The sequence below is a fragment of the Oryctolagus cuniculus genome, chromosome 1, assembly GCF_051225735.1.
Source record: "Oryctolagus cuniculus isolate XC-2025 breed Fujian yellow rabbit chromosome 1, ASM5122573v1, whole genome shotgun sequence".
NCBI lineage: Eukaryota > Metazoa > Chordata > Mammalia > Lagomorpha > Leporidae > Oryctolagus > Oryctolagus cuniculus.
In genome coordinates this window covers 18,481,923-18,509,563 of record NC_142867.1, presented here as the reverse complement: position 1 = coordinate 18,509,563, position 27,641 = coordinate 18,481,923, and the positions used below count along the sequence as shown (strand labels likewise).

General features: G+C 60.3%; 2 protein-coding genes across 3 annotated transcripts; one reads left to right on the top strand and one right to left on the bottom strand.

Moving 5' to 3' along the window:
* The first annotated feature begins 5,003 nt into the window (after positions 1–5,003).
* Positions 5,004–11,773, top strand: SLC39A13 (solute carrier family 39 member 13). Of its 2 annotated transcripts, XM_002709093.6 has the most exons (10): positions 5,011–5,289; positions 6,513–6,821; positions 8,238–8,351; positions 8,613–8,737; positions 9,067–9,180; positions 9,274–9,363; positions 9,962–10,012; positions 10,153–10,285; positions 10,449–10,548; positions 10,638–11,773. In XM_002709093.6, the coding sequence occupies exons 2-10, from the start codon at positions 6,521–6,523 to the stop codon at positions 10,711–10,713; spliced, it is 1,104 nt and encodes a 367-aa protein (XP_002709139.1). In that variant the 5' UTR covers positions 5,011–5,289; positions 6,513–6,520; the 3' UTR covers positions 10,714–11,773. The 2 variants fall into 2 exon arrangements, with proteins under 2 accessions (XP_069926726.1, XP_002709139.1); XM_070070625.2 differs by lacking the exon at positions 10,638–11,773 and having other exon boundaries at positions 5,004–5,289; positions 10,153–10,281; positions 10,449–10,543.
* Positions 11,774–13,473: 1,700 nt separating this feature from the next.
* PSMC3 (proteasome 26S subunit, ATPase 3) lies at positions 13,474–19,096 on the bottom strand. Its single transcript, XM_002709095.6, has 12 exons — positions 18,851–19,096; positions 18,519–18,602; positions 17,919–18,044; positions 17,450–17,554; positions 17,271–17,333; positions 16,912–17,049; positions 16,371–16,514; positions 16,115–16,263; positions 14,914–15,010; positions 14,610–14,755; positions 13,760–13,841; positions 13,474–13,652 (listed from the first exon to the last, which is right to left on the bottom strand). Exons 1-12 carry the CDS (start codon positions 18,923–18,925, stop codon positions 13,542–13,544), a joined length of 1,320 nt encoding a protein of 439 aa, XP_002709141.1. The 5' UTR covers positions 18,926–19,096; the 3' UTR covers positions 13,474–13,541.
* Between the last annotated feature and the right edge of the window lie 8,545 nt (positions 19,097–27,641).

The window sequence follows — 27,641 nt, the reverse complement described above, 5'->3', positions numbered from 1 at the left end:
CTGCGGATGCTCACCCTGGGAGGCAGCGGGTGACGACTCAGATAGTGGAGCCCCTGCCACCTATGTGGGAGACCCAGGTCGAGTTCCTGGCTCCTGGGTTCAGACTGGCTGAGCCCAGGCTGTTGTTGGCATTTGGGGAGTGAAAAGATGAGAACTCTTTAGTGCTCTCTTTCTCTCCTTTATCTGTATCTCTGCCTTTCTAATAAATGAAAAAAAATGATATTAAAAAAAATAAGCAAGCCAGCACCATGGCTCACTAGGCTAATCCTCCGCCTTGCGGCACCAGCACACCAGGTTCTAGTTCCGGTTGGGGCGCCGGATTCTGTCCTGGTTGCCCCTCTTCCAGGCCAGCTCTCTGCTGTGGCCAGGGAGTGCAGTGGAGGATGGCCCAGGTCCTTGGGCCCTGCACCCGCATGGGAGACCAGGAGAAGCACCTGGCTCCTGCCATCGGATCAGAGCGGTGCGCTGGCCGTGGCAGCCATTGGAGGGTGAACCAACGGCAAAGGAAGACCTTTCTCTCTGTCTCTCTCTCTCACTGTCCACTCTGCCTGTCAAAAAAAAAAAATAAAAAAAAGCATAGGACTGATCACCACAAAATTCAGGTTCCCCCAAGGAGGCAGGGAGAAGGGGATAGGGAGGGCTAAGCAGCAAATATGTAAATGAGCACATCAATTAAATAGAGGACCTACACGGCTGGGGTGGCAGGGCAAGCCGAGAAGGACTGTCCCCCAATTTGCACGAGGAGAGGGGGACGTGAAATGGGATGGACTTTCGCTAAGCTATGGGCACAAGCTTGTGCAAGAGCCCACCCGCAGCAAGGGACAGGGCTGGGGCCCCAAAGACACTGAGAGCTGTCGGGCTGGACAAATCAGGAGGGCCTCCAGGAGGAGGAGGCCTTGTCCACAGGCTGGAGTGTGAAAGGGGAAGGCCATCCTGGGCCTGCTGGCAGTGGGGGTCACAGTATCTGCAAAGGCCCCGAGGCCCGGCAGACAGTGGTGGGGCTGTGCTGTGAGTGGCTGAGGAAGAAGAGAGAGGCCCCCTGCAGGGGCCGGGCACCCACGGGCCTGGGCTCAGGGCTGAAGAGAGAAAGCACCTCCGGGGCACACAGGGTGGCCACGGCTGCTCTGGCTCAGGGATCCCCAGGGGGCAGGACCCCTTGGGCGAGGCAGAGCATGCGACCCTGGAGGGAGCCGTGGATCTTGTTGCTGTGACTGTGGCAAGTGCTCTCTGCCCTTACAGACACTTATAGCTCACTGCCTGCCGACGGCCCCCACACAAAGCCCAGGGACAAGCAGAGGGCCTGCTCTCAGGAGGCCACGCCCTGACTGCTTGCAGCCCCAGCCCCAGCCGCTCTGGCCCTGGGCTCTCAGAGCCATCGCCTGGTGAGCCGGCACAAGCACCAGTCCCTGCTTGAGGGCTGAGGCCTCGCTGTACCCAGGAAGCCCCCCGGTAAGGACACGGCGGGGATGGTGGTGGTGGTGGTGGTGGTGGTGACGAAGCCGGTTAAGCCGCTTCTTGCGAGGCCCACAATCCCATATCAGCTGCTTGGGAATCAAGTCCCGGCTCCTCTGCTTCCGATCCAGCTTCCTGCTGATGCACCTGGGAGGCAGCAAAAGCCGGCCCACGTGCTGGAGTCCTGTCACTCAGGGGGGAGAGTGCATGGGGTTCCTGGCTCCTGGCTGTTGTGGGCATTTGGCAGTGAGCCAGTACTTGGAAGATCTCTCTCCCTCTCTCTCCATCACTCGCCCTTTTGGAAAAGAAAGAATTAAAAAAAAAAAAAAAAAAAAAGACACCGGAGATGGGAACTGGCATTAATGTCGGATCCCGGCACCCCAGGGAAGTCCCCAATCCCACACTCCTCTGGCCTGAACCAGGCAAGGTCCAGGCCCACCCTGTCCGGCTGAGGTTTGTCTGTTCAGCCCCCGGACCCAGGAAATCTGAGGCCTCTATCCCAGTTAATAAATGTGTCAGAAAACACTCACCTGTGCTTGGTACGGAGAGAACAGAGCGTGGTCCCACCTTATGTCTTTGTCCTTTTTATCACTTACTTTATTTGAAAGGTAGAGCGACAGAGAAAGGGGGAGACAGAGAGAGAAAGAGACCCTCCATGCGCTGGTTCCCTCCCCTCATGGCCACAATGAGCCAGGAACTCCATCCGGGTCTCCGTGTGGGTGACAGGGGCCTGAGGACTTGGGCCATCTGCTGCTGCCTTCCCAGGCCTGTTAGCAGGGAGCTGGCTCAGAAGCTGAGAGGTCAGAACCAGCGCTGACATGGGTCAGCGTCAGAAGGGGTGGCTTAATCTGTTAAACCACAATGCCTGCCCCCCCACCTTATGTCTCTATCTGTCCTTTCCATTGCTTTAACATTTTTATTCCCATATAAACACATGTGAATAATGTATATGCATTCATTTAATCCTCACAAGAATCCAATATAGTAATCTGCTTTACAGAAGAAATTCGGGTACAGGAGGTCAGTACTTTGTCCCAGGAAGTCTTATATATCTTTTCCTTCCTTCCTTCCTTTTTTTTTTTTTTTTTTAAGGATTTATGTATTTGGAAAGCAGAATTACACAGAAAGAGGGAGAGGAGAGACAGAGATCCTTTCTCTGCTGGTTCATCCCCCAAATGGCTACAACAGCCAGGGCTGGGCCAGGCCGACCCCAGGAGCCAGGAACTCCATCCGGGTCTCCCACAGGTGGCAGGGACCCAAGTACTTGAGCCAGCACCTGCTGCCTCCAAGGCTGCACATTGCAAGAAGCTGGGACACAAACAAGACCAACGTCACGAGCTGCGACTCGTTGGCGGCACCCAACGCCCAGTCCCCATACACATTTGTAATGTGTTCCTTTCCTGCCACGGCTCTTCCTCCCCATCCTTGCTGTTGTCCACGCCACAGTATCTATACCACCCTGATGTGTGCACGTCTGTATTTTTATTTACCCATAATATACACAGACTTCTACATACCAGTGCCTAATAGTCACAGACTCATATACACGGTTTCTTTTCATTATTTTAAAGTAGCAGATCATATTAAACTAACATTCCCACATCTCAATTTTCTTACCCGTGGACCTGCAAGTCCCTGGCAGATCCAGTGCAGTGTGTGCTTTTTAACTGACACAGAATAATTGCACCTGCTTATGGGGCAGGGTGTGCTCAAATCAGCACATCCATCTCCCTCAACATTTCCCATTTCTTTTTGTAAAGAAAAGATGGGCTTGAAAGACAGAGTTACACAGAGAGAGGGATCTTCCATCTGCTGGTTCACTCTCCAGATGGCCACAACAGCGAGGCCGAAGCCAGGAGCCAGGAGCCAGGAGCTCCATCTGGGTCTCCCAAGTGCAGGGGCCCAAGCACTCGGGCCATCCTCTGCTGCTTTCCCAGGCACATCAGCAGGGAGCCGGATCAGAAGTGGAGCAGCCAGGACTGGACCCGGCGCTCCTATGGGATCCCAGCATTGCGGGCAGCTGCTTCCCGCGCTGTGACACAACACTGACCCCGACAGTCACCATTTCTTTGCCCAGGGAGCCTAACACGCCTCCCTTCTAGTTCTTTATAAAACGTGAAACAAGTTACGGTAAACTCTGGCCGCCCCACGGTGCTGGGGCGCCGCGGCACTTAGCCCCGGTGCGCAGCCTCCCAACCTTGGGCCCACACTGTGGACTCTGCACCACAGCTAATTCAGTGTTTCAAAGAACCACACAGGACTCCGACCTCTGATGAGTCCGATGGTGGAAGTTCCAGGCCAGGTGCGAGTGGGCAGCGAGGGGCTTTCTGGCTGAGTGTTGTCCACCCCCTTGCTGGGTGGCCCAAAGCCCTCAACCCCCAGAGGCAGAAATGCTGACTCTGTAATTGTGAAATCATTTGCATATTGTGAAGCACTTTGCATATGATGAGGGTGATTTGCATACGCAGAGAGGGACATCTGAATTCCCGGGGGCAGCATCTCTGTGTGTCTTCCTCCCTTTGCAGACAAACTAACCGGAGACTTCCGTTTTAGAATTCTGCAGGGGACCAGAAAGGTGTCCCGGCAGCCCCGTGGTTCTGGTGGGGGTGAGGCAGGCAGAAAGCCTTCCAAGGACAAGCAGGTCCTTCTCCCCACGGGGAGCTGGGGTCCCGGCAGGAGCAGCCATTGGAGCAGCAGGTGGGGCCAGAACCAGACTGTGCCCAGGAGGGGGGAAAGTGACACGGGAGGCTTCGGGACCCCTGCTCCGGTGTAACCTCAAGGATCCAAATGCTCCCTCCCTCTCCTGTCCTGGGTGACTCCCAGAGAAAGGATGCAAAGTGAACCGCTGGGCCAGACGCCCACAGCGGTGGAGGCCCTGGAGGTGGAGGTGGCTCTGGGCTGTGACCCAGGGCTAGCAATATGCACCTCAATAGGACAAACGAGGACCCAGTGAGATGGTGCGGGCAGAGCGAACGGCACACAGTAGGTGCTCAGTACGCTGTGGTTACAATGCCGTTTGCAGCCCTACTCTGAGATGAGAGAAGAGGTCAGGCCTGGCTTTCTCTCCGTGAGCAGAGCACGGAGCTCCCCAGGCTCTGGCGTTCCCAACAGGAGGTCCAGCCAGCGTGCAGTGGACCCCAAAGGGTTACAAGTCTTGGAGACAGTGGCCTGAGGTTCCCAGCGAAAAACCAAAGCATAAAAATAATTCGATGAGTAAGAATAAAATTCCCTCTTCTGAGGTTCCCGGGGCCAGGCCCCTCCCTGCGGCAGGCACTTCCCCTTTCCCTGGTTCTTGGAGGAGCCAGGCCCGGTTGACTCAGAGCAGGAGCGCCGCAGCCATCCGGCCATCCCAGCCCCCGGACGGCTTCGGTCGGCGCGGTCTGGCGGCCGGGCGCGCCCCCGTGCGGCCGCGGGCGGGACTGCAGCCCAGAGAGGAAGCGGTCGGCAGAGCCCCCAAGTCCAGCCGCCCGGCCCGATCGCCGCCCCCGCCGGCCGGCCGGCCCGGCAGAACGCGATTTCCGCCAGGGGCGGGGAACCTCACTTCCGTCCGCTTTCCCCTAGCCGCCCGGTGGCCCGGCCCGAGCGGAAGTGCGCTGGCCGTTCGGGTCCCCCAGGGCTGCGAGGCGGAAGCGCGCTCCGCCGCCGCCCCCCGAGGCCCCACGGCGCGCAGCGCGTCAGGTTCCGGACAGGCCCGGTGTGACGTGGCCGCGCGCGGGGGGCGGCTCCGGGCCGGGGGCCGGGCGGCCGGGGCCGGGCGGGGCCGAGCCGGGGCGGGGCGCGGCGCCGCAGCTGGATGGCCGGGGCCGCCTGGAGCGCCGCCGCCGCCGCCGCCGCACGGTGAGTGACCGCGGACCCGAGCCGCGCGGCTCGCCCGGTCGGGCCGGACCCCTCTCCCGGAGCCCGCGACTTAACTTGCCTGCCTCGGACTCCTCTCCCTTGCCGCCCACACTTGCTCCCGGTCTCCGCCTTCGCTCCCTGCGCCCGCTCTCCCGTGCTGACCCCCTGCATCTGACTCTCTTCTTCTGCTCCTCTCCCAAACTTGGGGTCCCTTCCCCTCTGGGTGACCCGGCCCGGACTCGGCCTGGCCCGGGGCTGCCTCTGGTCCCCGGTGGAGCCCAGCCGGTGCCATCCTCGGGGGCTTGGGACAGCGAAGGCCCGGAGCCCCCCACCCCAGCCCGCCCGGGACATCGGCATCTTTTCCACCTCCCAGGGGCAGCCGCCTTCCCGCGCCCCTCCCTAGCCCAGCCGGTGAGGAAACTGAGGCAGAGCCGAACCAGGTCAAGGTCATAAGTCAGGGCGGACTCACACGCCGAGTTTCCAGCCTGAACTCCTCACTTGGTTGAGTCAGGCACGGCCCCATCCTGTGACTGATTCCCCGTGATCCGCCAGCGGATACGTCCCTGCGGGCTGCCCCCTCTCTGTGCCTGGGCCGTGCTGGCCCGGCCACCTGCCCTCTCGCCCACCCCACCCTGACCACCGTGGCAGGAAGGCCGCGCTCGCCCCCAGTTCTCTGAGTCTGTAAAACTTGGGCATCTCGCGGAGGAGCAGCCTGCTCGCCAGCCCCACCTCCTGTCAGCCCTGCCGGGCCGTGGGCTCATCACGATCAGGTCTGGGGGTCCTGGCTCAGCTGCTCAGCCTCCCCCACCTGTGCCTCCCCATCTGGCTGGACAGTGGCAGCCTCCATCCCTGGGCTGTCCTCACCCTGGGCCCATGCTGGCGGCGCAGCCTCCCCTGGCAACCAGAGACACCCAGCTGGGCCGGGCTGGCCGGTGGCTGGATGGAGCCCAGCCAGAGCCTCACCCTGTCATCAGAGAAAGCGTAGCCTCTGGCAGACACGCTGCTACACCGCTGCCTGCTGCTGGCTCAGAGGGAAAAAATGTTTGCTCCTGGGGAGCCGGCGTGCGGCGTGCGGTGGAGCAGAGCCCCCTTGCTCTGCGCGCCCACCATCGGGTCCCAGGTGGATTCCATGGCCTCTGGGAGGGGCGGGGAGGCGCCGCGTGGCCTGAGCAGGTGCACAGCCCAGGCTGGCAGCTCACGTAAGCGGCCTTTGTGTCTTTCAGCTCGTGGCATGCCTGGATGTCCCTTCTCTGGCTGTGGCATGGCGGGCCGAAGGCTCCTCTTCCTCACTGCCCTTGTCCTGGATCTCCTGGGAGGGGCTGGGGGTGCCCAGCCGGCCCTCCGGAGCCGGGGGGCTGCTGCGGCCTGTCGCCTGGACAACAAGGAGAGCGAGTCCTGGGGGGCCCTGCTGGGCGCAGAGAGACTGGACACCTGGATCTGCTCGCTCCTGGGCTCCCTCATGGTGGGGCTCAGCGGGGTCTTCCCGTTGCTTGTCATCCCCCTGGAGATGGGGAGCATGCTGCGCTCAGAAGGTGGGTGACCCTGCCCCAGGGCCGCTGCTCTCCTTAGGACAGCCTGGGGCTGACGCACCACGTGTCCGAGACGGGGGCTGTGTCCTCACCTTGGTTGCTTGGCACCGTGTGGCCAGTTCATCCGGGCATCCCTTACTCTTGCTATCAGCAGACAGTCACCAACTGCGGTGCAACTGCGGTGGCTGGAGGTACACATGCCAGGCTCCCTGGGTTCAAATCCCGGCTCTGCCTCTGCCACTTAGCAGCCAGGTAGCATCAGACAAGTCACTGCACTCTGTTCAGTCTCCTTGCCTTTAAAAATGGGGATAATCGTGGCATGCACCTCGCAGCTACCCTTGGGAAGATGACTGAGCTAATGATCCGTGTAAAGCAACATAAAGCAGGCCGCCCGGTGCAGGGAGAGCGTGGGGGTGGGGTGGTTTGCAGGCCTCCTGCTGGGCTGGGGAAGCCGCGGTTAGCAAAGCACCGCTGCTCATGACACCCTTCCCTGGCCACGCACAGGGCCTGGGGGGGGGGGGTGCGCTCTTGGCCACCCTGGGCACCATGTGCCTGGGCTGCCTGTTCACAAGGACCATGCCATTGAAAATGAAAGGTTGTGCGGGTGCCGCTAAAATTCCTCTACTGGAGAAAGAGAGAAAATGAGAATCATAGCTAAGAGCCGGGGCCCCAGGAATGCATCAGAGGGGGTAGTCCCAAAGGCTTGTGCCGCTTGCCAGACTCAGGGTCGCTCCTTTCATAGATGGTCCTGGACACCCCGGGCCAGGTGCTGGGCGGAGGGCTGGTGCCCCTGCTGGGCACAAAGCCCTCATGGGGACCCAGCGACCAGTGTGCATCGGCTTACTCCCTCCCCCCCGGGCAGCCTGCAGCGCCCAGTGTGGGGTGCACTTGGATTATAGGTGGGAAGCCCAGGCTCAGAGAGGGTCTTTGGGCAGCCCCCCCAGCTGCCGCTGTCCCCTTAAGCTTCAGTTGGTCCATCAAACTGAGGGGTTGGACAGGGCTCCCCTAATGCACTTATAGCCCTGGACACCCCAAGTCTGCACAGGTCCCCAAATATCTGCCACTTCTCTGCAAGTGAGTGGCTGAGAGAACTTCCCTTTTAACGAGTACTTGCTGTTCGTGTGGCCACTTCATTCCTGCAAGCTGCCTTTGATAGACGGGCAAACTGCGTGTCAGGAGTCCGCAGCGTGGGGGGAGGGGCTCTGCGCTGTGCCGCACTTGGTGGCTCCACACGGCTCCTCGGGCTGCGTCCTGCTGGGCCTGGGGGACGGGGAACTGGGAAGGGCAGCTGCCCACGTCCAGCCTTTTGGAGGCTCACGGTCTGGCTGTGAACCAGAAAGAGCCGGTGAGCTGGATGGGCACAGGTGAGGCCGGGGGCTCCAGAGGGTGCGCCCCCAGCCCTGCATCTCTGCCTCGTAGCCGGGGCTCGGCGCCTGAAGCAGCTGCTCAGCTTTGCCTTGGGGGGCCTCTTGGGCAATGTATTTCTGCACCTGCTACCTGAGGCTTGGGCCTACACGTGCAGCGCCAGCACTGGTGAGTGAGGCCGGGAGCAGGCACGCAGGCCTAGGCCCTGGGGCCATCTGGCAGGATGACTGGGAGAGAGCCTGGGAGGGAGGGGGTCACCATTCCGGTCCCAGCACCCCAGCCCCGTGGGAGTCCTGGGGCCCCGATGCCCAGCCAGCCAGTCCTGGCCGCCCTCCCCTGCCCCTGTCACAGCCCTGGACTTAGCCCCATAGCAAACGGCCCCTCCCACGGCCCTGGCCTGGCCTGGCCCTGTCAGTGCTGCCCCTGCAGGTGGCGAGGGGCAGAGCCTGCAGCAGCAACAGCAGCTGGGGCTCTGGGTCATCGCTGGCTTCCTGACCTTCCTGGCCTTGGAGAAGATGTTCCTGGACAGCAAGGAGAAGGAGGGGACCAGCCAGGTGAGCCCCCAACCCCGGGGCAGGGCCTGGAGGGTTCTGAGGTGAGCCCGAAGACAGGGTCTCAGGCCTTTCTCCTGGGAGCTGTGGGAGGCCGGGCCAGCTTCTCTGGGAGGCTCTGGGGACTGGTGACACATCGCTGTCATGACAGACGGCAGTGACAGCAGCGGGGCAGTGTGGGTTACGTTTGGGGGGCACCCGGCTGACGGAGCAGTGGATGAGTGTAGCCAGAGAGGGGCTCCCTGTCTCTCTTCATCTCTCCCCTCCCTGTGTCTACCCTGGCTCAGTGGGGGGCATCTAATGTCACCTCTCCCTCCTTTTCCCGGCCCTAGGCCCCCAGCAAAGACCCCACTACTGCTGCTGCTACTGCCGCGCTCAGCGGAGGCCACTGTCTGGCCCAGCCGGCTGCAGAGCCCGGCCTGAGAGCCGTGGTCCGGAGCGTCAAAGTGAGTGGCCCGCTCAGGGCCCTTTCCTGCCGCAGCGACGCGAGCCGGGGTGGGGGTGGGGGCTCAGCCCAGCTTTCTCCCCCCCACCCCCAGGTCAGCGGCTATCTCAACCTGCTGGCCAACACCATAGACAACTTCACCCATGGGCTGGCTGTGGCCGCCAGCTTCCTCGTGAGCAAGAAGGTGAGCGAGGGCCCGGGCAGGGGGCGGCCAGGCAGTTCCACAGTGACCCCCGAGAGGGCCCCCAGCCCACCTGCTCCCCTCCGCTCTTTGCTCCGCCCCAGGGTCTCCCCGCACCTTTTGTTTCCGGCACTTCTTGCTGCCCAGCTGCGGGGCTTGGCCCCTGCCTGCTTCCCGATGCTTCTCCCTCCGTCCCCTCCCTCTGGCCCCGGCGCCCTGGTCCTAGCCATCTGCCTGTTCTTGACCAGCCGAGCTCTTTGCCACCTCACACTGTCCCTGCTGTCTGGAATGTGCTTCCTCGCACTCTGGACAGACGACAACTCAGGCTTCGGGCTTGGCTTAACTCCCCCAAGGAGGCCTTGCTGACCCCCCCCCAGTGAGGTCCCAGTCCTCCCCCGAGGCACCCAGCAGGGAGGAGCACAGTTCCCCAAGTGGTTTGCCGGGACGCGTCTCCCTCCAGGCCCGGAGCTTTGCGAGTGCAGGGCCTGTGCCTGTAGTCGCTGTATTCCCCGTAGCCAGGAGCTTGGCCACAGCAGGTCTTTAGGGAACGTGTGGGCCCGCTTGTGCCCAGGCCACAGACTGAAGCCCCCCCTCCCTGCAGATCGGGCTCCTGACCACCATGGCCATCCTCCTGCACGAGATTCCCCATGAGGTGCGTGCCCCGAGGGCGAGGGCGGCCGCGGAGGACCCTGGGCTGCCCAGGAGGGCCAGGGCAGGGCAGGGCAGGGGGCGGGGTAGGGGTGAGCGTCTGGCCAGCTGGGGCCCCGGGTGAGCATCCGCACCTCCTCTCAGGTGGGCGACTTCGCCATCCTGCTCCGGGCCGGCTTTGACCGATGGAGCGCGGCCAAGCTGCAGCTCTCCACGGCGCTGGGGGGCCTGCTGGGCGCCTGCTTCGCCATCTGTACGCAGTCCCCTAAGGGAGTAGGTACGGGCACGGTGGGTGGTCAGCAGAGAGACGCCAGCCAAAGGGCATGGCCGCCCTGCTGCTGGCGTCAGGCCGGGGTCTGCCGTGGGCTCTCCCGTGGGAGGGGGTGGGGCACCTTCCGTCCCCTGGGCTCATAGGCGCCCCGGGCGTCCTCCCGACACAGAGGAGACGGTGGCCTGGATCCTGCCCTTCACCTCCGGGGGCTTCCTCTACATCGCGCTGGTGAACGTGCTGCCCGACCTCCTGGAGGAAGACGACCCGTGGTGAGTGGCCCGCCAGGCCGGGGAGGAGCGTCCGGCCGCGACCCGCTGCCCGCCAGCGGCACCTCCCTGACCGGCCCGTCTGCCCACAGGCACTCCCTGCAGCAAGTGCTCCTGCTCTGCACGGGCATCGTGGTGATGGTGCTGTTCTCGCTCTTCGTGGAGTAGCCCTCCCCGCGCCCCGCCCCGCCCCGCCCAGCAATAAGAGACTTGGGTTCACTTTGACAGTGTGTGTGAGCACAGAGAGCCAGCCAGCCTCCGACCGGAGCAGCGGGAGGCGTGCGTGTGGCATCCGTGTGTGCCGGAGGGGTGTGTGTGTGTGTGAGAGAGAGACCGACACTGTGACCCCTGTGCCCTGCGCCCAGGGCAGTGCCTGCCTCCAGCCCCCCTCCCCGCCCCGGGGTCTTCTCTCGTGACCCTGTCAGCCGGTGCCTCCTGCGGTGACCGGTGAGGAACAGCATTGGGTGCAAGCAGAGGCCTCGCCCCGCCAGGACCCCAAAAGGAGTGAGAACAGCCGAGTTGCTCAGGGCGCAGGGGACCCACGGCTGTCCCGCCTCCTGCTGGGACCTCAGGCCCCTAGGCCTGGGCAGCTCCTCTCTGCTGTGTCTGTTCCTGGCTCCCCCCACCCCAACCTCTACAGCCAAAGAAAGGAGGGGCAGGGGCTGCTGGCGCCCTGCTGGGCCCAGTCCTGCCGCGCTGAGTGGGCTGCCCGCCCTGGCCGGCTCCTGTTCCCCAGTGAGCGCTCCCTGGCAGTGCCAGCAGCTCCTGCCACCTCTAGCCGCCAAGCAGCAGCCTGTAGGGCAGCGAGCAGCCCCAGGCCAGAGAGGCCTCCCAGTCCAGCTCAGGGACGCTCCTGCCAGCCCCGGGGCCCGGCAGACACTCTCGGAGCAGGAAGGGCACGACCCGTGGCCGCCCTGCCCTGCTCGGGCCCCTTGTCCTCGCCCGCTGGGATTAGGGGCACGGTGGGGGTGGCGAGGGCTCCGTGCTGTCAGCGCTCAGGAATGTGCTCTGGAAGAATGCTGAAGCCATAATCCCCAGCTATTTCCCTTGGCTGACGCCCAGGTACTCAGCTGGCCCATTCCACAGCCAGGCTCTGGCCCCGCGCTGGACTGTGGGTTCTTGGAGAAGTGAGAGGGTCTGAATGGTTCCACGGCAGTTCCGTGGTGGCTCCGTCTTTCTGTAAATACGTGTTCTACGGATAAGATACAAATAAATACTGTCTACGCGCTGGCTGCCTCTCTTCCCCGGTCTCACGGCTCGGCCAGGCCCCGGCTGCACAGCACCCCTCGGGCACCTCGCTGAGCCTGGCCTGTGTCCTGAGTGGCTGAGCGCTGCACCAGCCTGGCACCGTGCCAGCACAGCCCCCAGCACCCTCCAGGACATGGGCTTTGTCTTCTAGACTCACCAACCCAGCCCTACCCCAATGATTTAATCAAGAAAGTCATCTCCAACTTTGACCTCAATAAGGTTACTTTTGTTCATTTAAAAAGAAAGGAAATAATAAATCTTAAAAAAAAAAAAAAAAAAAAGGTTGGGGGGAGAGAGCCAGACGATTCCTCCATTGTAAGAGCAACATTAGGCACTGGGGGGCACTGCTTCCTCACTGTGCCATCAAGAGCGTCCCGGCCCCCTCGTTCCCGTCCACGCCAGCCAGGCCGCCTTTCAGCAGGCTCGGCACTATGCATGGGGTCTGGCCTAGTGGGTGAGAAAGCCACGCCAGAGCTGTTCCTAGCTGGGAGCGCCTGGCTCTCGTGTTCCCCGCAAAGCATTTACAAGGGCTGGACTCTCTGCTCCCCACAGTCCTGACACACCTGGAAACTGTCTCCAACCCCTAATGAGCCCGGGCCTGACGGATCAAGCAGTGACCCCACAGTGTCCGCCAGCCCCCCCAACCCCCACAGGCGCACATGGACAGGAGGCCCCAGTGTTACATACGAGGAAGCCACGATCGGTGAGGGGGACACCCACAGGTTCACCTGGTCTCAAGGCCAGGAGGAGCGACTGTCCCGTGTGGGAACCAGGGAGGCAGGGGTGGGGGCAGCCCCGCCTGGGGCAGGCACAGATCAGAAGCACCGGCTTTGCTGCCGGGCCCTGGGGGCAGAGCGTGATGCCCTGGGCTGGGAGGGAGATGCCCCCACAGGGAGGCGGGGTGGTCAGGAGCCTGCTGTGGTCACGTCCACCTCGGAAGGGGAAGGGAGGGGACTTCCTGGCGAGTAGCACCAATGAGTCCTGAAGGCTGCTCCCCGGAGAGGCCACTCAGTGGGCTGTGAGCCCCCTGGGGGGCAGGCTGCTTCTGGGCCCAGGGTTGGCATCCCAGCCAGACCAACCTGAGAGCGGTGTGATCCTGGCCCAGCTGTTTAAGCCTGTGTATGAGATGGGGGGGCCTGCTGGAGGTGGCTCGGACACAGATAACACTGCATAAGACCTGCACAATTAATGGTGGGCCTTGCTAGCTCAGGGGTGAGGCGGGCATGCTGCTGTGACGGGTGCAGGCTGGGAGCGAACGCAGGACAACGTACGATGCAGCTAAGGGCCCTCGGCGGATCCTGTCCTTAGAAGTAGAGGCGCGTGGAGAAGCAGCAGGCCCAGGGGCCAGAACACAGCCAGAGGTGTCAGGGATCAAACCCCCAAAGCCTGGCTTTACAGGAGCCAAGACTGGGCCGGGGACCCAGCACGCAAAAAGGCAAGGCTGGCTTCCGTTCAGGCCATCCACCCTGCAGCTGCAGAGCCACAGCCTGAAGCTCAGAGGTGGGAGGAGAGGACTGTGGGAGGGGCCCAAGACCCCAGCAACAGCTGCAGCCACCGCAGCCTCGCCCTGACGACTGCTGCGGGCCCAGGGCCCCCGAGGTTTCCAGACTGCAGCCCTGGGCAGGGTCTCCTGCGTGAGCCCCACTCCACCCAGAGCCCAGGGAAGGCGCGGCAGACAAGTGGCAGGGACCCAAAACCACCTTTATTACAAACTGGCCAACGAGGGAGCAGGGCAGGCCGGGGCGCCGCTACGCGTAGTACTGCAGGTTGGCTTTCTTCTTGGCCTGCACCTCCAGGATGCCCTCCATGTAGTCCTCGTGGGTGAGCTCCGTGGCGCCCCTGCGCAGTGCGATCATGCCCTGCAGCCAGGACACAAGGCTGTAGGGGGCCCCTGCACCCCCGGCCTGGGCCGTCCCAGCCTCTCCCCCTCTACAGTCTCCACCGCCCACCTCGCCTGACCACTCACCGCCTCCACACACACGGCCTTGCACTGGGCCCCGTTGAAGTCATCCGTGCAGCGGGCCAGCTCCTCGTAGTTGACGTCAGGACTGGGGAAAGGAGACGCCACAGGGCTCAGCTACTCCTGGGGAAGGGCTGCAAGGGGCGGACGCCCTCCCGTGCCCCATCAATACGCAGTCCTCCTGCCCTGAGGGGAGCAAGTCCCATACCAGTCTGCCTTTCCCCTTGGCACACGGTGGGGAGTGGGGACCGAGGAGACAAGGGAGATCAGGTTATTTCTAGTGTCTTTGCAACTCTAGCTTCTAGAAGTTGCCATCTGACACTCCAGAGGCTGGCGGGGCCTGAGCCAGGGGAGCAGTGGGTGGCAGAGAGCAAAGCTGATCTCACAGTGCCCCGTCACGTGCTGAGCACCATGCTCGTCACATCTAGTCCTTGCCACAGCCTCAGGTCGCTGCTGCTATCCCCAAGTCCCAAGTAAGGAAACAGGCTGAGAACTGCTAGGCCACCTGCTCAAGGTGGTGCAGATCTGAGCTCAGGAGGTCTGGCCCCGGGCGAGACTGTCCCAAGCCACGCTGGGCTGTGCTCACCGCTGCTGCGGGCGGGGGCGGGGGGTGTGTGTGGACAGCAAACAGCACCTCTGGGCCTGGCGCTCCAGGTTGGGGAAAGGAACAGGAGCTGAGCGCCCAGACTTGAGGCCCCAGCCTCCACAAGATGCTGTCGCCGGCAGCTGGGGCGGAACGGAGGCTGGGTGCGTGTACAGGGGCAGATGCCGAGGCAGGGAAGCAGTACCGAGAGGAGAGACAGAGGCGCCCTCCTGGCCCGCGCGGGCCCGGCACCTGCCGCTCAGCCCCGCTCACCTGACGTTCATCTTCCGGGAGTGGATCTGCATGATCCTGGCCCGGGCCTCCTCGTTGGGCATGGGGAACTCGATCTTGCGGTCCAGGCGGCCCGAGCGCAGCAGGGCGGGGTCCAGGATGTCCACCCTGTTAGTGGCTGCGATGACCTGAGGCAGAGCAGCAGCACCTGAACTAGGCAGGTGTTCACGGACGGGCACCGCCACGGTGTTCAACAGGCAGAGGGGGCCCAGGGCGTCGCCCAGGTGCCGGCTCTCGCGCCCCAGCTCCCGCGCGGGGCTCGCCGTCCCCCGGAGGCGCCGCTCACCTTCACTTGGGTGTTGGGCTGGAAGCCGTCCAGCTGGTTCAGGAGCTCCAGCATCGTCCTCTGCACCTCCCGGTCCCCCGCCTTCTCACTGTCAAAGCTGGGGCGCACAGGAGGCGGAGTCACTGGCGAGGCCCCAGCGTGGGCAGAGCCTGCCCCTTCACCATCGGAAGCCTAACCGTTCCTGTCCAGGGCAGGGAAATGGCTCCTGGATCTGGGCCCCAGCCCAGGGACTGGCACACAGAGGGGCTCAGTACTCACTGGGTGCCACATTCAGGGCCTGGAGAGACCCCTGGGAGCTGGTGCTGGGCTGAGGATAAAACAGGGAGCAGAGGGGCCGGCACTATGGTGCAGTAGGATAAGCATCTGCCTGCGGTGCCAGTATCCCATAAGGGCGCCAGTTCAAGTCCTGGCTGCTCCACTTCCAATCCACCTCCCTGCTGATGGCCTGGGAGAGCAGAAGATGGCCCAAATGCTTGGGCCCCTGCACCCATGTGGGAGACCTGCAGGAAGCTCCTGGCTCCACTGTGGCCATTTGGGGAGTGAACCAGCGGATGAAGGACCTTTCTCTCTGTCTCTCCCTTGTGTGTAACCATGTCTCTCACGTAAATAAAAAAAATCTTCCAAAAAACAACAGGGAGCAGAAGCAGCCAGTGTCTGGGTGGTAGCTGGTGAATGTGTGACTGCAAACTGAGCTGACGCCCAGCAAACAGGGAGCAGCCCACTTGCAGTGGACACAGGAGCCCAGGCAGGCACCCCAAGGACGCATCCCTGATGCCGAGAGCTGAAGGCCGAAAGCAGCGGCAGGGGAGGAGCCAGTGTGCGAACCGACAGGACACGGAGGAGGGGGCCTCGAGCCGGGGCGGCGGGGAGACAGGTGCCGGACAAGGCTGGAGGGGAGCCGGGGGGGCAGCCACACACTGGCATCGCGGGATACGGCCAGTCCAGCCTTGGCACCAGGGAGCAGGCTGGAGGCCCAGGAAGGCTTTGCAACAGGTCGCTTGTGTAAGGGACTACGGCGACATGTGAGTGAGGTGACCAGACTGTCCTGAAAGGAACACGCTGGCGGCTAAGAAGTGAACGGACGCGGGGAAGCCGGAGAGGAGAGACGCGGACAGGGTGAGCAAGCTGGCGCTCAGCCCGGGTGAGAGGCGAGGCCCCGCACGCCCTGCCCCCGCCCCCACCCCCGCCCCCGCCGCCTCACCGCTTGGTGCCAATGGCATCCAGCTCGTCAATGAAGATGATAGATGGCGCTTTCTCCTTGGCCAGGGCAAAGGCGTCCCGGACCAGCTTGGCACCGTCTCCGATGAACATCTGCACCAGCTGGGGGCCAGCCAGCTTCAGGAAGGTGGCCTGGGGAGGGGTGGCAGGGTCAGGCCAAAGGCACGAGGGGCCCCAGAGCCCAGCTGGCAGGACTCCAGCTCCTGCCTGCCTCCTCCTCCCACTCCTAGGGGACTCACCTTGGTCTGTGCAGCACAGGCCCGGGCCAGCAGGGTCTTCCCAGTACCTGGGGGCCCGTACATCAGCACCCCCTTAGGAGGCTGGATCCCCAAGTTCTCAAACTTCTCCTTGTGGTTCATTGGCAGGACGATGGCCTCCACCAGCTACAGGGATGAAGTCCAAGGTGAGGAGAGGGACAACTGAGAGTGCCTACTGCCCCCTCACAGCGGCACCCCTCCTACTCCGACTCTGCGACAGAGCCCTCTCCTTCCTCCCTGTCATGGGGACACAGAACGCTCACCACCACCAACGCTGACTACGGCCTGAGAACAGCTGTGGAAGGCACAGAGACACTGGACATGAACTAGGAACCCGAGCTCCTGTCCTGGTTTTGGCGCTAATTTTCCGTGGTCCCGGGCGAGTCCTCTGACCTGTCCGGATCTGTTTCCCACCTGTCACCCGGCACCCCCCGCCATTTCCTCCCTAGGACACTCTGACAGCCAGGGGCACGGGCCGGGGATGCTCCGGTGAGTGATGTGAGGGAACACCGGGTCCCCTCACCTCCTGGATCTGCTTGTCCAGGCCCCCGATGTCGCTGTACTGCTCGGTGGGCCTCTCGTCCACCTCCATGGCCTTCACCCGGGAGTCGTACTCTGTGGGCAGGGTCTCCAGGATCAGGTAGGAGTCTTTGTTCACACCCTGAGGACACAGCACAAGGTCTTCAAGACCTACCTCACCGCTGGCTGGGGGGGGGGCAGGTCTCCGTGGCGTGAAAAGCTACAGAGCTGGACAACACAAGAATCAAACAGGAAGTGGCCGAGATGCAGAGCCCCAGGGACCCGGGACTGGAGCAGGGGCTCAGCTAGTCCGCGCAAGAAACCTTGCTGGAGGGGCCCTGCCTGGGCTCCGGCACCACTCACCACCAGGTCTCCTGGCTTCAACTTTTCGGCATCCACCAACCCAATCACAGGCAGGAAGTACGTCTGCGGGAAAGATGGCAGGTGCTCTCTCGGCTGCTGTCCTCAGTACAGCCCCCCGGGGTCCTGTCCCCCACACACAGCCCCGCCCTCCTGTCGTCCCACCGCCGGGCCGGCCTCACCTGTCGTGTGGAGGTTTTGATCACGGCACACTTGCCCTTCCTCTGGGAATCCAGGTCGATATTGGCACCGTCCTCCTCTTGGTCATTAGGATCAACATCCAGCAGCTAAAAGCAGAAGACGCTCAGCCCCTGGCCCTCCCCACGCCCGTCGCGCCCACAGCTGAGACCATGCCCAACACCTGCAGGGCCGGCCAGGGGTGCCCGGAGCCCAGCACAGGTGCGGCTGATGGGCGGGAGGGCGTGGTGACCTCTTCTCTCCAGGTGCTGCTTTTCCGCACAGAACTTATCTACCCCCAAACGTCAATAAAAAGGGGACACGGGAGGTCTCCAGGGCCTTCCCAGAACCCACATCCAGGCAGGGGGCCCCAGGCGGGGAGGCACTAACATGCAATTTGGCCTCCAGTCTCTCCCTCACAGTCCCCCCAGGGGCTCGCTGACCCCCTCTCTGCCCCTCCACATACACACACACCTCGATGACGTTGGAGACGAGGTACGGCAAGGTCTTGTTCACTTTGATCTTCTCGCTGTTCTCCTTGATCTTGTCCTTCATGGCTTGGAGCTCGTGGGTGACGCGCAACACTTCGCTCTTCATGATCTGGGATGAGGACGAGGAGACGCGAATCCTCACCCCCGGCTCGGCCATGGCAGGGCCCAGGGACTGGGGAGGTCCAGGCGGCCCTGGGGACCCAGGGGCCAGGCCTGCCTCTGTCCACACCCAGCCCAAGTCGACACAAGAGGCCAGTTTTGGAGACCCCGTGAAGTTCTGCAACCCTGGGAAAAGCAGGCCTAGAAGTCAGCAGACACGGGCGCTGCCTCTTGGTAAGGGCTGGGCACCTCCTGGGAGTGCGGCTCTCCCAGCCTCAGTTTACTCATCTGGAACACGGGGGTTTACTGGAAGACGGACTCCTGGGCAGGACCCTTAAACAGCACCCCTCCGGCCTGGCTCCTCCCCCCGGCCCCCCACTGCTCTCCTGGGCCCAGGAGAGGCCGCGGGCCCCGTGCCTCCCCCGAGGGCGCCGAGAAGGAAGGATCCGAGGGCTGCGCTGCCCGCGCCGGGCCTGGCGCCCACCTTGATCTCGCTGTCCAGCAGCCGTGTGCGCTGGATGATCTCCTCTGTGGACATCTTGAGCACCTCCTCTCCAATTCCATCTTGCTGTTAAAAATGACTTTTTATGTACGCATGTCCTCGTACTCACAACAGGCATCCCGCGTTCTCACTCACAGCCTGGTTCCCCATCCGTACACCCTGGAGGAAGGAGTCGGGACCCCTGCCCACATCCCACGCTCTCCCATCCCCCGGGACGGGGCCAGACCTGGATCCTCAGCCCCCTCTTCCCCGACCGCCCAGGAGTCACGCAGCGGGGACCCAGCTCCGGGAGCCCCAGCGTCCCCGGTGCCCACCTCGGCCTCATCCCACACGGTCGCCATCTTCTCCTGCCGAGTCACTGGACTCTCGAGTGTCGGCGACAGATTCATTTCCTGAAGGAAAACACCGAAGAGGGGACTGGGCAGGAGTCGCGGCGGACACTGACGCCGTCTTCCTTCAGGTCTTCTTTGGACCAGTGGCGAACCTCTCGCCCCAAATACTGACTCCCGCCTGGACTAGCTCCGGCCGCACCGTCACAGCGAATCTGCGTCTCCGGCTCCAAAGACCAAACCCGGCCCACACGGCCAACCCCGCGACTCCTGAAACGTTCCCGCCCTCATCCTATTTACGCCGGAAGGGAACGGTGAGGCCATTATTGGCCAGAGAGCAGGGCGGGGGCGGAGCCTGGTGGTAAAACCGGAAGGGGTGGGAGAAAAGGCGGGGAGCCGCGGGGGCCTTTGGGAAATGTAGTTTTAATCCGGCCCGGAGGTGCAAGGGCGTTTTCCAATAGCACGTTCAACGTCAAACTCTGGCCCCACTAGGAATTATTTGCGCAATGGCACTGCCTCCCAAACCATCAATAACACATTTAGCCGTGTGGCAAGGGGGGTGGGCAGTTATGACTGGGCGAGCGTTTCACCTAGCAGTTAGGACACGGTTGGAACTCCCACATCCCGTGTAGTACCTGGTTTCGAGTCCAGACTCCACTCCTGATTCCAGCTTCCAGCTAGATCCTAGCAGGTAGTGGTGATGGCTCAAGTGGCTGGGTCCCTGCCACCCACGTGGGATCCACGTGGAATTTGGATTAAATACCTAACTCCTGGCTTCAGCCCAGGCCGCCTGGAACAATGCTGTTGCAGGCATCTGGGAAGGGAACCAGCTAATGGGAGTTCTCTCTGGCTTGTCTCTCTGCCTCTCAAATAAATAAACGCTTTGAGAAAGGTCATGCCTCAGGCTGCATTTTTACAATTATTTTGTATTTAAATAGAGGCTGGACATTAAGGTTCTTTCCAAGTTTTTCTACTACAATAAGTATCTTTGCAGATAGTAAAAAATAAATAGAAAATAAAAAGTAATTAAATAATAAATAAATAGAGGCTGGACGCTCAGGATGACCAGAGAGAATCATTAACCAGTTTTAAAGAGAAATCGCTGCTGCTGCTAACGTCAGAGCAGGCTCCTGGCATGGTCGACGTGGGAAATGTTGAGCTGACGACGAGGCTCTGCAATGAAAACCAGCACGGCTCGCATCGGTCACTGTTTGTTTTCTGGCCGGGCCCGGGGTTAGCTCCCTCAGTGAGCGGGACAGAGCTTTTTGGAGCACATACGTCACGTTGGTTGTGCCTGGTCTGCTACTGTGGAGATTTTTGCCACGGGAGGTGAGCCCCAGAGCCCCCAGTCCCCCGAAATGAACTTCACGCGACTCATGTGGTTTCTATTTTGTCAAAGCCTCATAAACCGCTTGTAACTTGGTGATAACCCGAGCAGTGTTCTTCTCGGAAAGCAGTTGAAGGCAGACATGCGCTTCTCCCACCTTTGCGGCTGCTTCAGACAAAGGCCGACAGACACCCCCACAGGTGGCGGAACGCTCTTCATCCTCTCCACCGCCCTGCCCCGTGGGCACCTGGCATGGTCAGGCTCCACCTCAGCCCAGCACACGGAGGCCCAGAGCAGGTAAGGGACTGGTGCAAGGTCGTTCAGTGAGTCACGGTCAATGCCAGGGCTGCCATCCCCAAATTCCCACTTTGCTCGCTGTCTGACTGAAGCGGCCCAGTGGGGGCAGAGCTGGCCCTGCAGGCTGGTCTCACCACACCTGGGCAGGCAGGGCACAGCGGGGGGCTGCACTTGGAGAGCCTGAAAATCACGCTCCTGAGCGCCTGAGGGGGCGGCGGCAGTCCCTCTGTGACCACACCTCGGGGAGGCTCCTCCAAGTCCTCTTTTTTGTTGTTGTTAAATATTTATTTATTTATTTATTTGAGAAGCAGAGTTACAGACAGAGAGAAGGACAGAGAGAGATAGCTTACATCCACTGGTTCACTCCCCAAATAGCCAGTACTGCCAGAGCTGAGCTAATCTGAAGCCAGGAGCCAGGAGCTTCTTCTGGGTCTCCCACGCAGGTGCAGGGGCCCGAGGACTTGGGCCATCTTCCGGTGCTTTCTCAGGCCATAGCAGAGAGCTGGATTGGAGCAGCTGGGACTAGAATCAGCGCCCGTGTGGGATGCTGGGATGCTGGTGCCACAGGCAATGGCTTTGCCCACTGCACCACAGCACCAGCCCCTCCAAGGCCCTTTTCCACCAGGCCTCGCGGCCTCATCCTTGAGCCCTGTTGTGGTCAGTCTGCCTGGTCCAATCCTATCAAAACCCTTGCCCAGTTTGATGCTTGGTCGCCCTTGATATTTGCTATTTGATCAAGTTCCTCAACCCCCACCTTTGCTGTCTAAGTCCTTGACTTGTTTTTTAAAATTTTTTTTAAAAGATTTATTTTATTTACTTGGAAGGCAGAGTTAGAGAGGGAGAGATACCAAGAGAGAGAGAGACAGAGAGAGAGAAAGAGAAAGAGAGAGAGGTCTTCTAGCCTCTGGTTCACTCCCTAAATGGCCACAACGGCCAGAGCTGGGCCAGACGGAAGGCAGCAGCTTCATCCGGATCTCCCACGTGAGTGCAGGGGCCCAAGCACTTGGGCCATCCTCCACTGCTTTCCCAGGTGCATTGGCAGGGAGCTGGATCAGAAGTGGAGCGGCTGGGATACAACCAGTGCCCAAAAGGGATGCCAGGGTTGCAGGCGGCAGCTTTTTTTACATGCTGTGACACAGTGCCAGCCCAGATTTGCTTTTTTTTTTTTTTTAATTATTTATTTGAAAAGCAGAGTGCAATAGAGAGAGAGAGAGAGAGAGAGCAATCTTCTGCTCACTGGTTCACTTCCCAGGTGGCCAGAACAGCCAGGTCTGGGGCCAGGAGCATGAGACTCCGTACAGGTTTCCCACATGGAAGCTAGGGACCCAAGTACCTGGGCCGTTCTCTGCTGCCTCCCCAGGTGCATGATCAGGGAGCAGAAGACAAAGGGGAAGCGGAGTGGCTGGGACTCGAACCAGCCCTGCAATGTGGGATGTGTATCCGAGCGGTAACTGACCCCACTGCAGCGCAATGCCCAAATGGCACTCAGAGACCTTTCTGGGATGACTGTCAGGGCAACAGGAATTTTGTTGGGAGCCCTGGAGTAGGGATGTGCTGGGGAAAGCAGAGCTGATGCAGGTTCGGGCTGCTCAAGGAGCTCGAGGTGGTACCAAGAGCTCAGCCAGCAGGGAGCTGAGAGTGTGGGCCAGGGCGGCTCCTCCGGCTTGGGGCTCTCATCCCTCTAGGCCTGGGCCACGCCTACAGCAGGGAAGGCGCCTGGGAGCTGGGCTGCTGCGTGCCCGAGAGGCAGGAGGACTCCCGACGGACTGGGTAACTCCTGGGGGTGGTGCTGCGTGCAGAGGAGGTGCGCATCAAGGCGGTGACGGCTGTGGAAGGCACATGGGCTGTGGAGAAGCAGGGGTCTCTGTCTCAGCACCAGGCTGGGGTGGGAGCCACCCCCTCACCTGTCCCGAGGAGCCACAGTCCTTCCTAAACCTCACCTCGGCATGGCCCCGCGCCCGCTCAACAAACACAACAGCGATCCTGAAGGCATCCCATGGCTTTCAGGAGAGACCCCCAGGGCCGGGGGCCTGGGGCTTGGCCCTGGCCACCGCCCAGCCCCATCCTGCGCACGCGCGGGCCTCTGTCCTTTGCTTGGTTCCTCGAACCCACGACCAACTCCTCTGCCCCAGGCCTTTGCTTCTGCTCTGCCCAGAACCCCAAGTCCCGACTGTAAACCAGTGAACCCCTTGTTGTTCTCAGTCCCACCCGCCACCTTCCCTGGCCCCCGGCTCCGGTGATTGCCTGCTGGGGGCCCTCCCAGGCCACACCCTGCCCAGCGACCACTGGGTTCTCTGAGCACCCCTCCCCCACCCCATACCCCCCCACGATAACTCCTGGGCGTGTGCACCGTTCCTTCACCACAAGTCCCCAAAGGCCTAGGAAAGTGCCTGCCCCCAACCCAGATTTCCAGCAAAGAATGAATGAAACCCTAACCACAAACAGCAGCACTTTCTCTCCGGCGCCCCACCCGGGAGCACTCCCACAGGTCCCTGGTGGGGAAAGAAAGTAAAACATCAACGGACTTCCCTTCAAGGTGATCAGATGTAAACCTGGCATCCTCTTTTCAAAACCGTTTTTATTTATTTGAAAGAGAGACAGAGAAAGTATGCACTGCCCCCATCTGCTGGTTCACTCCCGAGTACCTCCGTGCTGGGCCTGAACTCAATCCCAGCTCTCCCACGTGGCAGGGACCCAGTTCCTTGAGCTGTCACCGCTGTCTCCCAGGGTGAGCGCTGGCAGGAAGCTGGAGGGAGAAGCCAGAGGCAGGCACGGACCCGGGCCCTCCAGTGTGGGCCACGGGCGTCCTAAAGCCTGAGCAAGTACCTCTCCCTGGGAGTCACTTTGAACTTCTCTCTCCACCACCACATTCAATCTAGCTGGGGATCCAGGGGCTTCTACCTAAACAAACATCCAGAATTTTTGAAATGATAAGATCTGATCAAAATGATGTAATGGAGGGTGTGCAGCTTGGGAGGGAGGTGCCCTAATGAAACCAAGTTGGCCACGTGTTGCATGGGGACAGCTGAGGCTAGGGTAGAGGTTCAGTGTGTTAGTGTCTCTACTTGTGCATCTATTTAAAAATTCCCCAAACAGAACATGTGTCTCCTCCTACCCCATCTGAATAGGACCACGGCTCGCCACCATCATCTGTAACCTACATATTTTTAAAAGATTTATTTATTTATTTGAAAGAGTTACACACAGAGAGGAGAGGCAGAGAGAGAGAGAGAGGTCTTCCATCCCTTGGTTCACTCCCCAGTTGGCCGCAACAGCTGGAGCTGGGCTGATCCAAAGCCAGGAGCCAGGAACTTCTTCTGGTTCTCCCACACAGGTACAGAGGCCCAGGCACTTGGGCCATCTTCTACTGCTTTCCCAGGCCATAGCAGAGAGCTGGATCGGATGTGGAGTAGCTGGGACTTGAACCGGCACCCATACGGGATGCAGGCACTGAAGGTGGCGGCTTTACCCGCTACAACACAGTGCCGGCCCATCAATTTTTTTTTAAAAAAAATTTTTTTTTTTTAATTTTTGACAGGCAGAGTGGACAGTGAGAGAGAGAGAGAGACAGAGAGAAAGGTCTTCCTTTGCCGTTGGTTCACCCTCCAATGGCCGCCGCGGCCGGCGCGCTGCGGCCGGCGCACCGCGCTGATCCGATGGCAGGAGCCAGGAGCCAGGTGCTTTTCCTGGTCTCCCATGGGGTGCAGGGCCCAAGCACCTGGGCCATCCTCCACTGCACTCCCTGGCCACAGCAGAGGGCTGGCCTGGAAGAGGGGCAACTGGGACAGAATCCGGCGCCCCGACCGGGACTAGAACCCGGTGTGCCGGCGCCGCAAGGCGGAGGATTAGCCTAGTGAGCCGCGGCGCCGGCCCCCCATCAATTTAAAAAGAAATTTTTTTTTTTTTTTTAGTGGCCAGCACTGTAGGTGTAGTAGGTTAAGCTTCTGCCTGCAGCACTGGCATCCCATGTGGGCACTGGTTATTATTATTTTATTTATTTGAAAGACAGAGTTACAGAGAGGTAGAGACAGAGAAAGGTCTTCCATCTGTTGGTTCACTCCCCAGATGGCCACAATGGCTGGAGCTGCGCCGATCCGAAGCCAGGAGCCAGGAGATTTTTCTGAGTCTCCCACATGTATGCAGGGGTCCAAGGACTTGGGCCATCTTCTACTGCTTTCCCAGGCCACAGCAGAGAGCTGGATTGGAAGAGGAGCAGCCGGGTCTTGAACCAGTGCCCATAAGGGATGCCAGCACTTCAGATCAGGGCTTTAACTTGCCATGCCACAGCACCAGCCCTGAATAAATAAAATATTAAAAAAAATTTTTTAAAGATTTACTTATTTGTTTGAAAGTCAGAGGACGAGAGAGAGAGAGAGAGAGAGAGAGATCTTCCATCTGCTGGTTCACTCCCAAATAGATATAATGGCCGGGACTGAGCCAGGCTGAAGCCGGGAAACAGGAGCTTCTTTAAGATCTTGTACATGGGCCAGCACCGTGGCTCACTTGGCTAATTCTCTACCTGCAGCACCGGCACCCCGGGTTCTAGTCCCGGTCGGGGCGCCGGATTCTGTCCTGGTTGCTGCTCTTCCAGTCCAGCTCTCTGCTGTGGCCTGGGAGTGCAGTGGAGGATGGCCCAGGTCCTTGGGCCCTGCACCCCATGGGAGACCAGGAGGAAGCACCTGGCTTCAGATCGATGCAGCTTGCCGGCCGTGGCAGCCATTTTGGGGGTGAACCAATGGAAAAGGAAGACCTTTCTCTCTGTCTCTCTCACTGCCTAACTCTGCCTGTCAAAAAAAAAAAAAAGATCTTGTACACAAACCAACACCCATATAGGATGCCAGCATTGCAGGTGGCGGCTTTACCTGCTACACCACAACTTGGGCCCCTCAATTATTTTTAATTCAGAAAAATTTGGAGATTTGAGAGACTGACAGAGCAAGCCAGAGAGCTCTCCTTTGCGGGTTCACTCCCCAAATGCCTGCAATGACTAGGAGGGCCTGAAGCTGGGAGCCAGAAACTCCATCTGGGCCCCCCAGTGACTTGAGCCACCACTGCGGCCTGCAAGGGTCTGTGTTAGAGACAGGAAGCTGGAGTCAGGAGCCAGAGACAGGAACCAAATCCAGGCCCCGTGATATGGGGTGGGGAGCACTGTAATCAGTGGCTTAGTCAGGGGTCAAAATACCTACTCTGTGGGGTGCCCAGAAGTCCGCTCTACCGTTGTTGTGGGTTTCACGGTGAGGATGTGTGTAGATGAGACTAACGCTTAAATCAGTGAACTCTCCAATGGGGATGGCCTGCGTCCAACAGGCTGGAGACCTGACTGCAACCGGGCTCCCTCTGAACTGGGACAACCGCTCTGTTCTCCCTGAGGACTGATGTGCAACATCAGCTCCCGCTGGGGCTGGCGCCCACGAGTCTGCAGAGGGGAGCTCCGGCACCCGCTCTGCGGGGCCTCAGCCTGGAGCTGGGGTCTGCAGCTCGCTGGCTCACGCTGCAGTTCCAGGCCTGCCCAGGCCAGTGAGCCAGTTCCTTTGCTGGGCTCTTTATATGCACACAGGGCTCCTCACAGAGATCGTGGGGGCGAGCATTTGTCCGGCAGTTGGGACCGCTTCAGACACCATGGGTTTGTGACCTGGCTCCAGCTCGCAATCTCAGCTTCCGGAAAATGCACACCGTGGGGGGCTGCAGGTAAGGACTGAGTGATTGAGTGCCTGCCGCCAGCTGGGAGAACTGGAGCGAGTTCCTGGCTCCCGGTTTTGGTCTAGCCCAGCTCTGGCTGTTGTCGACATTTAGGGGGTGTGCCAGCAGACAAGGACTCTCTCTCTCTCTCTCTCTCTCTTTTTTAGATTTATTTTATTTATTTGAAAGAGTTACAGAGAGAGGTAGAGACAGAGAGAGAGGTCATCCATCCGCTGGTTCACTCCCCAGATGGCCAAAACGGTGGAGCTGGGCTGATCCGAAGCCAGGAGCCAGGAGCTTCTTCTGGGTCTCCCATGCAGTGCAGGAGCCCAAGGATTGGGCCATCTTCCACTGCTTTCCCAGGCCACAGCAGAGAGCTGGATTGGAAGAGGAGCAGCTGGGACTAGAACCGGTGCCCTTATGGGATGCCAGCGCTTCAGGCCAGGGCTCTAACCCACTACGCCACAGTGCTGGCCCCTCACTCACTCTATCCATCACTCCCTCTTTATCTCTCCCTGTCTCTCAAACTGAAAAGAAAGTTCATGGAGGGGCCGTGTGATGCTGGCATCCCATATGAGCACCGGTTTGAGTCCAGCTGCTCCACTTCTGAGCCAGCTCCCTGCTAATGTGCCTGGGAAAGCAGCAGCAGATGGCCCAAGTCCCTGGGCTCCTGCACCCACGTGGGAGACTTGAAAGAAGCTCCTGGCTCCTGCCTTTGGCCTGGCCCAGTCCTGACTGTTGCCTCTGCCTCTCTTTAACTCTGCCTTTCTTTCTTTCTTTCTTTCTCTCTCTCTCTCTCTCTTTCTTTCTTTCTTTCTTTCTTTCTTTCTTATTTGACAGGTAGAGTCATAGCCAGTGAGAGAGACAGAAAGGTCTTCCTTCCATTGGTTCACTCCCCAAATGGCCGCTACAGCCGACACTGCGCCGATCTGAAGCCAGGAGCCAGGTGCTTCCTCCTGGTCTCCCATGTGGGTGCAGGGACCCAAGCACTTGGGCCATCCTCCACTGCACTCCCAGGCCACAGCAGAGAGCTGGACTGAAAGAGGAGCAACTGGGACTAGAACCCAGCGCCCATATGGGATGCTGGTGCCGCAGGCAGAGGACTAGCCAAGTGAGCATGGCGCTGACCCCCTCTGCCTTTCAAATAAATAAACAAATCTTAAAAAAAAATTCATGGAAAATGTAATAAAAATTTATTTTGATGCAAAAAAATCTTAGAAATTCATGCCTACAAAGGGTCTTCAAAAGGTTTATGGAAAAATGTGTATTCTGAGAAAAAGTGCATGGGTTAATATTAGTCCATTGATTTATCTAATATGCAGTTCAGATTAAAGTTTCTTCAATTATTCCTTAATGACTGTTATAAGCTTAAAAAAAAATCAAAAACAGAAACCACCACGCACTTTGGGGCCACACAGGGCGTTTGCCGTCTGGGCAGCAGCCCCAGGCTTTCTGTGGCCTTGACATTTTTGC